The sequence below is a fragment of the Hemitrygon akajei genome, chromosome 11 (assembly GCF_048418815.1).
Source record: "Hemitrygon akajei chromosome 11, sHemAka1.3, whole genome shotgun sequence".
NCBI classification, from domain to species: domain Eukaryota; kingdom Metazoa; phylum Chordata; class Chondrichthyes; order Myliobatiformes; family Dasyatidae; genus Hemitrygon; species Hemitrygon akajei.
The window spans coordinates 41,777,975-41,792,331 of record NC_133134.1 but is presented as its reverse complement, the minus strand read 5'-3'; the positions used below and the strand labels follow the sequence as shown (position 1 = coordinate 41,792,331).

General features: G+C 36.7%; 1 protein-coding gene across 6 annotated transcripts in view; it reads right to left on the bottom strand.

Moving 5' to 3' along the window:
- Window positions 1–14,357, bottom strand: part of LOC140735527 (uncharacterized) — a 119,935-nt gene that overhangs the window by 22,351 nt on the left and 83,227 nt on the right. For all 6 annotated transcript variants that reach the window (XM_073060707.1, XM_073060709.1, XM_073060708.1 and 3 more), the window contains 7 exons: window positions 13,976–14,101; window positions 12,102–12,167; window positions 9,707–9,829; window positions 9,403–9,558; window positions 8,327–8,380; window positions 7,962–8,179; window positions 3,233–3,312 (listed from right to left, as the gene is read on the bottom strand). In XM_073060707.1, the coding sequence (XP_072916808.1) occupies window positions 3,233–3,312; window positions 7,962–8,179; window positions 8,327–8,380; window positions 9,403–9,558; window positions 9,707–9,829; window positions 12,102–12,167; window positions 13,976–14,101 (823 nt within the window). The remainder of the gene's footprint in view (window positions 1–3,232; window positions 3,313–7,961; window positions 8,180–8,326; window positions 8,381–9,402; window positions 9,559–9,706; window positions 9,830–12,101; window positions 12,168–13,975; window positions 14,102–14,357) is intronic.

The following is a 14,357-nucleotide window of genomic DNA, read 5'->3' as shown; positions in this document are numbered from 1 at the left end:
TAACATTCGGCGTTTATTTAACATTTTATATTCACCTCCAACTGGGATTCCTGAATGTGTTATTTCCCTCGATGCGGAGAAAGCATTTGATCGTATAGAGTGGAACTAGCTTTTTGCAGTTTTAGAAAAATTTGACTTCGGTCAAAGTTTTATCTCTTGGATCAAATTGCTGTATTTGTGTCCTACTGCCTCTGTCTTGACTAATTTTCAGAAATCCCAGTTATTTAACCTCAAACGTGGCACCCGCCAGGGATGCCCTTTAAGTCCCTTTCGCTTTGATTTGGTTATAGAACCTTTGGCGATAGCATTTCGAAATTGTCCTGAATTGACCGGGATTTGGAGAGGGGGTGTTGAGCATAAAGTTTCTCTTTATGCTGATGACTTACTACTTTTTCTTTCAAATCCATCTACATCCTTACCTCCAATGTTTTCACTTCTTGATCAGTTTAGCCAGTTCTCTGGCTATAAACTTAATTTACATAAGAGCGAACTTTTGCCAATTAATAAGAAGCACAAGAATTAACTTTTCGTGATCTCCCTTTTAAAGTAGTTCATAATCAATTTACTTACCTTGGGATTACAGTCACAAGGAAGTTTAAAGATCTCTTTCGTGAAAATTTTGCCTAAATTTCATATACTATAAAACAGAGTCTGTTACAATGGTCACCTCTATCTATGTCTTTGGTAGGTCGTATCAATGTTGTTAAAATGTATGTTCTCCCTAAACTTCTATATTTATTTCTATCAATCCCAATTTTTATTCCTAAATCTTTTTTTGATTCCTTAAACTCTATTATTTTGTCATATCTGTGGAAGAATAAACGCTCTAGAATTAATAAAGTTTATCTCCAAAAATCTAAAAAAGAGGGTGGCATGGCTTTACCTAACTTTCGTTTATATTATTGGGCAGCCAATATATGTTGTGCTACCTTTTGGTCTTTTTTCCATGGCCAACCCGAGTGCCCTAATTGGGTGGCAATGGAGTTGAGTTCCACTAAAGATTTATCTATCTCTGCACTTCTTGGCTCTGTACTCCCTAGTAGTTTGTCCAGATTAATTGTTAATCCTCTTGTTAGACACACTTTGCGTATATGGGCTCAGTTTAGGAAGTTTTATGGTTTCCATGGTTTTTCCTTTTCTAGCCCTGTCTTACATAATCACCTTTTTTTACCTACTATGTATGATTCAGCATTCCATAATTGGTATAGGAAAGGCATTAGACATTTTGAAGATCTTTTTATTGATAATCGCTTCGCATCTTTTCAACAGCTCTCTGCTAAGTTCAATCTGCCCAATGCTCATTTTTTTAGATATCTCCAAATTAGACACTTTATTAATCCTTTAATTCCTAACTTCCCTGTAATGCCTGAGAAAAATGTTATGGATCTATTTCTTTCTATTAATCCACTAGGTAAAGGTTTAATATCATTTATTCGTGATAAATTAGCATCCTTACGGCGTGCCCCTGTGAATAAAATTAGAATGGCTTGAGAGCATGATTTAAATATCTCCTTATCTGATGAAACTTGGGATTCGATTCTCAAATCGGTTAATTCAACCTCTCTTTGTGCTCGCCATTGCCTTTTACAGTTTAAGATTGTTCATAGAGCCCATATGTCTAAATCTAAACTATCTCGATTTTACCCTAACATTAGTCCTCTCTGTGATAAATGCAAAAGGGGCGAGGCCTCTCTCATTCATATGTACTGGTTGTGTCCTAGCTTGGAGAAATTTTGGAAAGACATCTTCATAACGTTATCTTATATTCTGAATCACCACCTAGAACCTAACCCTTTAATTGCTTTGTTCGGTTTTTTGGGTGAGACAGATTTAAGTCTGAGTTCGACTAAATGTCGAATATTATCTTTTGCTTCTCTCCTGGCTAGACGTTTAATCCTCCTTAGATGGAGGGATGTTGCCCCGCCCACGCATGCTCAATGGCTTAATGATATTATGTCCTGCTTAGACCTTGAAAAAATTCATTATTCAGTTCTTAATTCGGATACAAAGTTCCATAAGGTCTGGGGACCTTTTATTGAGTACTTTCATAACCTTCCTCTTAACTAAGGTTTTTTTTTCGGTCCCTTGCTTTCAGCTCCTTTTCTGTTGGTAGTAGGCATTAATATCTTCTGTTGCTAAGTGTATTTACAGTTTTGAGGGTTTGAATGTCCTGATGTATACTCTTTAGATTGTGTTGCAGTTGGTCTGGAGTTCTTTTTTGTTGCGGGGCTTGGGGAGGATACTAATTTTACATATCTTCAATTTGGGTGCTTTCTCAATTATCTTCCTTTGTATTATATTATTATTGTATGTTTATTTTTGCACTGTATTAATGTTCTTCATTTCGATCTGGGTTTTTTTTATCTGTAGCGATGTAGAAAATGTATAAAAAAACTAATAAAAAAAAGAAAGAAAAGTTCAGACTCCAGATGCTGATGTTTACAGATTATGTTTTGAGATAATCAGTATTCATGAAAAGATTTTAATCTGCCAGAATAGAAGAAGTATCATTCCATTTCTAATACTTGGAAGCAATAATGAGAGGGAAAAGATTCCTGAATTTGTGCACAAATCTAAGGTGAGAGCAAGAGCATGTACTGAATCCATTCAGGGCAAGAACAAGTGGAATAACAATATAGCCTTATAGTTTCCTGTTCCGAAGTTATCTGCTATGCGTGATTAAACAGAGAGACACTGAAGCCTATTCACCTTATCTAGTCAATGCAAATTCTCTCAGCATTCCCTTTAGTCTCATTACCCAACTTATTTCCAGGCAAGAAATAGGTGCTCTGGCTGAGAAAGGAGATACAATACTTTCGTTTCAACAGCAACTAATTAAAAATTCATTATACACATTGTTACCTATAACAGTACATCAGTATTTCTGATTTTATAGTCATACTGTGCTTACAATAACTACCAGAAATGGGGATTCTACCCTCTTCCAGGAAAGCCATTTTATGCCAAATTGCAAAAAAAAATCTCTGCTTTTATTTTTTCTGGCAAAGGCAGTGGCTATGTATTTGAACGTCCATCCTTCTATGTGTCATCAGTACCAAAACATGACAGATTGTTCTCATAATGACTGACGCACAATGCTGCTCTCACACTATAGTATTAATCATTGTGATGCAATTACTATGGTTTAAAATAGTACTAGGCAGCTGATAAATGTGAAATGAATAATTATTAAAATGCTGTTCAAGATATGCAATGGTTTCATAATACTTACGTCTCTGTAGAGAACTTCATTGACAAATAATATCCTGAGTGAACATTTTAGCAGTAAACAAGTCTTTATCAAATTACCACCTATAAGCAGAAGAGGTCAAAATGAGATCTCAAAACTGTAAACCAAGCAACTCAAGACAAATTCAACTATGTAATTATGACTAGGCAAATCAAACCTGTAGAATTGCTGCTAGTTTTTCATTTTATCTGATATTAACCTTTGAAAGGAAAGAATGCAAGAAATTTAAAAATCGCACCTCAAGGTAGAAAATAATCAGGTGCTCTTAGGAGCCATAATCATAAAAAGGGATGAAGGATAAGTAATTATGGTGCTATAAAATTCAGACCATTTATCTTCTGTTCATTGCTATAAAAACACCATTATTCGAAAACATTTAACATAACAAAAGGCTTGCTTATTGACAGACCAGATTTGTAGTCAAATCGTGCTACAGCTGTGTAATCTTTAAACTACCAAACTATTTTCTAAACAACTCAAAGGGAATTCTAAAACATGGAATGAGGAAGCAACTTGTTTGTTTTGTTCAAGGGTAGTCTAAAATGACTTCACATTTATCAATTACATGCTAAGCAGAATTTTATGTAAAAAAAACAAAACAGAAATAAGTTTGGTGTCGTACTTATTTCTAAATAAGTGCTGGTGTTGAAGTAACAATAAAAAATTTATATGTAAGGCTCAGGATCTTCCCAAAACATTAGTTCAGAGAGTTCCTTTGGTGATAGTAAGGTGGCCTGGATCTGATGGTGTAAAGAGATTGGTGCTAAATGAACACACACACTTTCATCAATCCATCTAGCATGAACTTTGGGGAAAAAAAACACTGGATGTTTCCCCAGTGAAAACTTGGGAATATTTTTTGTTATTAAAATGAAGCACTGTGTGGCTGGTCACATCTAGACTCAATCACAAAACCAAAAAGGAAACTGATAGACTAATTCATGTGCTCAAACTTAGCTCAATTGTCATTAACAAATCTAATAAAAATGCTGAACATTACAATAACCTTTAAATAACCCTTTCAAAACAGAACTCAAAAACATAAATACAAAAAAAATTAACATGGTTTAAAAGATATTAAATTATCTCCAAAATTTTAATGAAGCCTATATCATTGAAAATTCTTTCCAAATTAGCCAACTGTTACCAGTTTCTTAAAATTTTTCCTTTGATTAAAATCAATCTCAACTGGCAATCACTCCCTGGACCTCGTCAGACTGTGTGGGACATTAAGGTGACAACTCTCCATAAAAACTTGACAATTAGTCAAGTTTTCACTCTCGTTAAACTCCCGGTAGGGTTCAAAGCTAAATGTAGCCTGCAATTCTCAAAATCAGAATCAGAATTTTTGACTTCCAGGATGCTCTTACGAAGGTGACTCATGCGAGAATCTCCAATGGAAATCACCAAATATTCCCGTTCAGACTGCTAAACCTGAAATCCACAGCTATAGCCATGGATGATGCAGTAAATAACATCTCTTTAAGGTGATTTTAAAAATCTATCGTTACTTAAAGTTGATGAATCTCAGGTGGACTCTTGTCACTGTTGTGGTTCTCCTTTAAGACAGCAGAAGAGAGGATGTTGCACTGGTTTAAAAGTTCGTTATAAGGAGATGAGGCTTCCAACTCACACTACCAACTATTCTACTGGCAAACATAGCCTCTGATTAATAAAAACCAAGGTTTCAGAGCAAGATTGCTGTACCAGAGGGACATGAGGACCTGTTGTTTTCTTTTGTTTGCGGATACTTGGATATCTCCCGCCATTCCCGACGCAGTGATACACCTTGCTAGCTTCTCAACTCATTGCCAAAGCAGGACTCCTGAGTCTTTCAAGGCAAAGGAGGTGGAGTATGCTTTATGTTCAATTCCTTGTGGTGTACAAACATGATGGTGCTATCCCAGTCCTGCTCACCTGACCTGGAACATCTCACAATCCATTTTATCTGCCGTGGGAATTTTCAGCCATTATTTTGATAGTGGTGAACATTCCACCTCAGGCCAATGTCAAACACACTCTAGACAAACTGAGCGACATAATCAACAGGAATAAAACAGTGAACCCTGATGCCTTCCCCATCATTTTGGGGGATCTTAACCAGGCCAACTTGAAAAAGTCCCTAAATAATTATTACCTTGTGAAACCAGAGGAACCAACACACTGGACTACTTATTCTACCATCATTTTACCATGCCATCCCATACCCACACTGAAAGTCTGATCACTTGACTGTATATCTATTCCAACTATAGGCAGAAACTGAAGGCAGAAGCACCAGTAGTGAGGACTAAGGATGTCAACAAAGGAGGCACAGGAGCACTGCTTTGAGTCGATGGATGGACTGTATTCAGGGATTCATCTTTGAGTCTGAATGAGTACACCACTGTTGTCACTGACTTCATTAAAACCTGTGTGGATGAATGTGTGCCTACCAGAACATACTGTACATACCTGAATCAAAAGCCGTGGATAAACCAAGAATTTCATTGTCTGCTGAGGGCTAGATCTGTGGCATTCAAGTTTGGTGATCCAGGACTAGCCAAGAAGGCCAGGTACAAATTATGGAGGGCTATCTCAAGAACAAAGGAACAATTCTGAACGAGGTTAGAGGCGGAATCAGATGCACACCAGCTCTGGCAGGGCTTGCAGGCCACTACTTCCTACAAAGCAGAACTTAACTTCATGAATGGCAGTGAAACTTCACTCCCAGATGAGCTCAACGCCTTTTATGCATGCTTTGAAAGGAAGACTAAAACCTTCAGCATCCAGTGACCCCATGATTTCTGTCTCAGAGGCTGATGGCAGACTGGCTTTCAAGTGGGTGAACCCTTGCAAGGTGACAGGACTTGATGGGATACCCAGTAAGGCTCTGAAAACCTGTGCCAACCAACTGGCGGGTGTGTTCAGACATTCTGAATCTCTCATTCCTACAGTTAGAACTTCTCACCTGCTTCAAAAGGGCCACAATCATGCCAGTCCCCAAGAAGAGCAGGGTGAGCTGCCTTAATGAGCATTATCCAGTAGTGCTCATACCTACAGTGATGAAGGACTTTTAGAAGTAGGTTATGGCTAGAATCAACTCCTGTCTCAGCAAGGACTCAGACCCATGGCAATTAGCCTATCACTGCAATAGGTTTAAAGCAGACCCAATCTCATTGGCTCTTCATGTGGCCTTGGATCACCTGGACAACACTAATATTTATGTTGGGCTGCTGTTTATTGATTGCAGCTCAGCTCTCAACACAATCATTCCAAAAAATCTGACCAAAAAGTTCCAAAACCTGCAACTGGGTCTTTGACTTCCTCACCTTAAGACCAGTCAGTGTGGATCAGAATTAACATGTCCACTTGGCTGATAATCAACATTGGTGCAACTCGAGGATGTGTGCTTAGCCCACTGCATTCTCTCTACACCCTTAACTGTGTGGCTAGGCACAGCTCAAATGCCATTTATAAACTTGCTATTGCTAGCAGAATTTCAGATGGTGACGAGAAGGCATACAGGAGTGAGATACATCAGTATCTCGGTGGTGTCACAGCAACAACCTTGCATTCAACACCAGTAAGACCAAAGAACTGATTGAGGACTTCAGAAAGAGTAAGATGAGGGAACATACACAAGAACTCAGAGAGATAAGAAGTGGAATGAGTAAGCAATTTCAAGTTCCTGAGTGTTAACACCTCTGAGGATCTATCCTGGGTCCAAATATTTATAGTTACAGAAACGATATTTCATTGAGGAGATTTGGTATGTCACCAAAGTCATTCACAAATTTCTACAGATGTACTGCGGAGGGTATTCTAATTGGCCACGTCACTGTCTGATATGGGGGGGGGGGGGGCAAGGGCACCACATAGGTTCGAAATAAGCTGCAGAAAGTTGTGGATTCAGTCAGCTCCGTCATGTGCACTAGCCTCCCCAGCATCAAGGACACCTTCAAAAGGCAGCATCCATCATTAAGGATCCCATCAATCAAAACATGCCTGCTTTTCATTGCTACCATCAAACAGGAAGTACAGCAGCCCGAAGGCACACAACTCAACCATTCAGGAACAGTTTCTAACCCTCTGCCATCAGATTTATGAATGGACATTAAATCCATGAACACTAATTCACAGATTTTATTATTATGCATTACAATGTACTGCTACCACATAACAACAAATTTCACAACGTATGTGCTGATATTGGTCTGATTCTGATAATGTACACACACCTCGATTAATGAGCACACTCCATGTGTGAAATCAAATCAGTGTAAAAAAGATTAAATATTAACTTTGCTTATCTCATGGTAAATGAGGTGAGCAAAGTTAAATATATTCATTTCAGATTTGGAGGTGTTATTATTTGGTGTCAGAGCTTAAGGAGAGGGTGACACTCAATAAACAGAAAGCAAAAATTGTCACCATTCCTGCATCAATTTGCCAATTCATGGAGCTTACTGGAAAAGTTTGCAGGTGTGGATATTACACAAAACTGACCCATGTACTAATGGTGAGCCAACTGCCTACACCTGTACTGAAGAGTGACTAGAAATCTCAAAACTATATACTATAATTTTTGGTAGAGGAAATAGGGGGAAAGATGATAATGGAAGGCCTATTGGAATAAAAATTAATAAAAACACATATAAAGCACTAAAAATAGAGCAAATGATTACTGCAGAAGCACATTGCTTTACTGTATTAGAAACCAGAAACTGACCTTCAACAAATACCCATCGTTGTTCATCTGAAAGTTCACAACCAGCAGGAACAGTTCCAGTCCTGAGAATTTTTAAGTAGATCTTGTACTGGTAAGGTGTTAAACGGCAGGCTATGCAGCATGAAAGACTGGTATTTAGATGAAATGATTGTGCAGCTGAGTTAAAATCTCCATACTTGCAAAAGTAGAATGGAACTTTATCTTGTAGAGCTCGCAGCCTAATTAAAAAGAGGAATAATCAGCTCAACACTTGCACTATGCTAAGACACTTTAAATGACACCATAACCAGTGATGTACATTGTGGAAAGCTGTTTAACTATTAAAAAACCATTAACATGCTGAATGAGAAAATGTGTATACTAACTTTATTGTATCATTGCATTTTATCACTCGTAGGTATCGGACCAATTCTCTGTACCTGAAAAATATTTGAACTAGTTAGGTCTCAGTTTTGCATCTGTCGTACAAAGTATATGAAACCATGGAGAAAAATCTCTATGAAATCTTCAGTAACATGGCAAGTTTAGAAGATGTCTGATATTATCCAATATATTATGAAGCAACTAACTATGCTATTGCATAGTTGATAATGTTATTTCTCTTTTCCAGAAAAATATAAATTACTCACTTGCTGATTGAGTGATATGTAATGGATGAAACCTATTACATAACAGCTCTTCACCTCCCCATCCTACTCTTATTCCTTCATGCCATTCATCCATTAAAGGTCTTTTTAAACAAACTTTTTAAAACAGTTCAAATAAATGTAACTAATTGGGAATAAATAATACAAGTTTTAAAAAGGGCTTTCATACCTATCAAATTATTAGGACATTCCCAGGTTGTCAGGATCCACTCCCTTTAAGATTTGCCACCATGTGACCCACTCCACCTTGCTTGGGATTGTTGAGGAAAATGAGTAGAGGAAGGGATAATAAATTTACCTAAAATACCTTAAGTTGTTACAACTGAACAAGAAAGAAAATGTGGAATAAAGAAAATTAAACCACTTGCTTGCAACTAACTTCATACAATCAAGATCAGCGATCCCATTCAGATTAATTAAATCACCTGCCTATACCATAGCTAGGGTAAAGCTGAGAGGTCAGATGTGAACTGCAACTAACTGTTCAATTCAGGACATTGGACTTGGTACAGGGTGGAGAAGAAGGCAGGTGAGGCAACACTTGACTTCCACCTACACTCCCACACTTCTATTTATAATGTACAGTTGATAATGTTAGAGGCGAGTACCCACATTCTGCAATTGGCTATTCTTGATGAATACGATCAAGTGCTATGTGTTTTATAAATTGTTTACAAGTGGAATGCAAATGATATAACACTTGTAAAGATTAAATTGAAAACCCATTAGTTACAAGAAATCACACACTTTGCAATTGAGTGTTGTCACCTGGAATTTAACTGAAAGAAACCTACTCTTCTCTTGCTTCCATCCTTTCCACACGCGCATGCACAACGGGGAAGTCCTCCCATAATGTTTCTTTTTTCCCTTTCTTTTGTCGTTGCCCAGTGATATTTTGACCTCTGAGGATAGAAGTCAGGAATGGATCCTCCCATGACAGCACATTGAGACTTTAAAAATATTAATGGAAGACAAATGATAGAATATTTTCACATCATCCTTTAAATCAGAAAGCAGCGTATAGAACCTACTTCAATCAAGAAAATTATCATAAAATATATAAGATTAATGTTCCAGATATGTAATAGAAGCACTTACCAATTAGTAAAGATATAGCAATAAGAAGGAAGTGCAAGAGCTTTATAGAAGGTTTTCAACTTGTTAAATAAATAAGGAGGGAAATCACTCAATACAAGCATTCTCTGCAGCGCACTGGTGATTCTGTAAAACAAAAATAAAATGCTAAGCAATGTGTATCATCATAATGCTGTTTAACACTGATAAACAAGTACAACCTTGGGACCATCTGACCAGTTTCATTCAGATTTCTCACAAAAAGTTTCAAATGTACTTTTCTTCCCCCAGTAGCCTGATCTCAATTGCTGGGCTCATAGACAAGTTTTTGTTTCACATTTGCTTTTGTAAATAGAAACGTATACATGCTTCATGTGCATATATGAGGGAGGAAAAAGCAGAGAATCTAGTTTAGAACAGAAATACAACATTTAATAACAGGTCTTCAAAATGATGAGAAGTTCTGAAAAGGAGAAATAAAGAATTAATATCTATTGACAGGTAGCTGATAGCGAATCAGTAACATATTTGTAATATAAACAGGAGCCCAGAAAACTAAATCAGTTTTTACTGTGTATTCTTATGATTTAGTATCAATTTCCAAATAGGAAATTACGATTCAAAAGGTAACTTTAATTTATCTGTGAACAAAAGGGGAGTGGAACCAAATAGAGAGCATTTTAAAAGAATTGGCGATGGCCTAATAGCTGCGTCTAATAGCTGCCACAAAATTCAAACAGCTAGAAATAACAGACCACCCTCCCCATCCACTGATCTCAAAACAAAAGTACACAAGCATAAAATGGGGAAGTTTTGTAATCTCACAAATGTAAAGATGTTTCTATTCTTAAGATTTTAAAAAATTCAATTTTTTAATTATGACTCATCATACACCCCTTTTTAAATTTGAACAGTCTTCTAAACTGGAAGCAAATCATGTCAAATACCCACATTTGATACTTGTCTGTGCTGTAATTAGTCTTGGCCTAGGTGATTCAATAATCTCAGTGTCAAATGGGAACCAATGAATAATGAGCTCAACTCTGAAATCCAACTGATATCCAGAAAAGTGTGCTTGGAAGTAGATTTATATGAGTTTTAAATGAAGAACAGATTCCATTATGATTGCCCTCAAACACTTCAGCTGCATTAACAATCTAAATAACCTACAAAACAAGAGGTTTCAAACAACCACATCTGGAATTATAACCAAAAAAGAAAGAAAGAAACTCAATGAAGAACAAAGGTGAAACAAGCAAATAATAAAAAAAACATCTTAAAATAGACTACAAGCAAGATTCAATTGGCCTGATAAAATAATATGAGCCAGTTCGACATTATGATGATTTGAAAGCCTTTTGCTATGTTTTATTGAAGGAGATAATAACCATTAAAAACACAAAACTTCTACATATTTGCAATTATTCCTTGCTCAAGTTGCACAAAAAAAAGTTACTGAAATTTAAATGAATAAATGCCAAAAAAAAGTCAGCCACTATATAAAATATAAATTAACACTCCAAATGTATTTGTCAACTGTGGGATTGAGTTCAAGAAAAGTGAGGTAATGTTACAGCTGTGGTGACCCACTTGGAGTACTGTGTTCAGTTCTGGTCACCTCACAACAGAAAGGATTTGAATATTATAGAAAGAGTGCAGGAGAGATTTACAAGGATGTTGTCTGGATTGGGGAGCATGCCTTATGAGAATAGGTTGAGTGAACTTGGTCTTTTCTCCATGGGGTGACAGAGGATGAGAGGTGACCTGACAGAGGTGTATAAGATGATGAGAGGTATTGATCGTGTGGACAGCCAGAGGCTTTTTCCCTGGGTGGAAATGGCTAACATTACGAGGAGGCATAGTTTTAATGTGCTTGGAAGTAAGTCCAGAGGGGATATCAGGGGTAAGTTTTTCAGGCTGAATGTGGTGGGTGCGTGGAATGGGCTGCTGGCGACGGTGGAAGTGAATACAATATGGTCTTTTAAGAGACTCTTAGGTAGATACATGGAGCTTAGAAAAATATAGGACTATGTGGTAGGGTAATTCTAGGCAGTTTCTAAAATAGGTCGGCACAACATTATGGGGCGAAGGGCCTGTAATGTGCTACAGATTTCTATGGTCTAAATACTGGAAACCTGAAAACTGAAAATCTTGGAAACACTCATCTGTGGAAGGACAAACTTAATATTTCAGGTCGAATACCTTCCACTTTTTGAAGTGTCTGACATGCTGAATATTTCCAGAATTTTCTGTTCGTTTCACATCATAAATGTGTATGCAAAATCAACAATTTCTAAGAACAAAACCTTTCACTGTGCCTTGGTACATATGACAATAAGAAATGAATTACCAGTGTTATTATAGAACACTACTAGAAAATGTAACATAAAAAGAAACATAAACACTGTACAGATCTTACCTGTGCATAAATATTGGTACAGCCTGGCTAGGAGTCGAGGTTTGATCATTTTTATTGAAAACTTCCCTATTAAAATAAAATTGATGAATTTGGCATCTGGAAAATTAAACTCTATTCTAGATACATTTATATAGATATAACGAATGACTTCATTGCAATATTTTTTTGCGGTAATTGGAGCTCATAACCAATTATAGTGCTATATAGTTTGCTTAGATGTAGAATAGGCAAAATGAAATGGGAAATTGGTCAAGTAGCATTAGAAAAGATCCACTATCCAGTGCAGAGTAGAATAGGTAACTAAAATGATGTCAGTAGCTTGATGACATATGTATTTGCATATTAATATCAAATAGCAATTTTTGATGTGAAGTTGCCAATTCTACCTGTACATACTGGAATTCAAATTTCAAAGTAAATGTTATTATCCAAGTATATCTATGTCACCATTTTCTTGTTGGAATATTCAACAAATCTGTAGAATAGCAACTAAAAACAGGGTCAATGAAAATTCAACCAGAGTGCAAAGGACAACAAACTGTGCAAATGCAAATATAAATAAATAGCAATAAATAATGACAGCATGAGATGAAAAGTCCTTGAAAGTGAGTTCATTGGTTGAGGGAACATTTCAATAATGGAATAACTGAAGTTGAATATAGTTATCCCCTTTTGTTCAAGAGCCTGATGGTTGAGGGGTAATAGCTGTTCTGAACCTGGTGGAGTGAGTCCTGAGGCTCTTATAGACAACAGACAATAGGTGCAGAAGTAGACCATTCGGCCCTTCGAGCCTGCACCACCATTCTGAGATCATGGCTGATCATCTACTATCAATACCCGGTTCCTGCCTTGTCCCCATATCCCTTAGATACCTATCTAGCTTGTATCTTCTTCCTGGGTGGTAGGGAGTCCTGATGATGGATGCTGCTTTCCTACAACAATGTTTCATGTAGATCTGCTCAGTGGTTGCGAGGGCTTTACCCATAACATACTGGGCCAAATCCACTACCTTTTGGAAGATTTTCTCTTCACAGGCATTGGTGTTTCCATACCAGGCTGTGATGCAACCAGTTAATATACCAGTCACTACACTTCAATGGAAGTTTGTCAAAATTTTAGATGGCAATTCAAGTTGTAGAATCATAGAATGAAAATCATATCAATAGTCATGGTAAACTCCTCAATTTTGAATGATTAGATTCAGAATTAGGAATTTCTGGAGGTTGTATATTGCTTAATTGATCACTTTATATTTGGTTTATTTCCCAACGGAAAAAAACTATACTGAATTCTCAACTTTAAACAGAAGGAATGAACCTAGATTATTTATTTATTCATATGTGCCACAGAGCAGATTTTAATAAAGTAGCTTAAAAGTTCAGTATGTTTATCCATGTGTAGCAATCAGATGCATCCAGGTAGTCAAATGTGTAGCATCCAGGAGGTCCCAGATTCTTTTTTTTTTGCATCAACCAGCTATTAGTAGGAATAATATGACTATGAGAAGAGAACAAAAAAGAACTGCTACCTAGCAAGTGCCTGTAACTGTTGCAGAAGTAGGATAGGGGTGGCTATTGGGATACTTAGGTTTAAATAACAAATTATTATCTATCTACTAAAGGGCCTCAATAGTAGGTAATTAGTACTTATATAGGTCACTAGGCAGCAAATGAAATCATACCCCAGATTTGGCATTGACAAATTCTTGACACAGAAGCTTGCTAAACAAAACCTTTGTTTTCAGCATTATGGCACAGCTGCAGGGTAGAAGACAAAATTATGGAACAAATGGTCCGCAAATCTTAGCAAGTGTATTTTATAAAGGTAGAGCAAGCTTATATTCTCAAATGTTTACAAGCAAACAAATACCCAACTGTGGATGCTGTTTATGAAGAAGAATTTCTTTTGCCACACCGATCATCATAATGGCAGCTGCTTTTGGCTTCTCCTTCTCTGCCTGATTCAGAAAGTTGTGCACCATATTAAACACCGGTGTGTAACTAAAAGAAAGGACTAATATTAGACAAAGGTAGTCAAATTGCACATAAAGCAATATTCTGTCAGAAAATTTAAGCAATGTATTTAAGACATCTGATAAACATTAATATAGTGTACAGGGAAGAACTTCCTGTTCTTTTTCAATTTTTTTATTGATATCAACATGATAAAATTGATAACTAATTATTGGGATTACAAAATTACAAAAGTAAAATAAGCATAAAAGGATACATAAGCAATAAGTACACTACAGTTAAG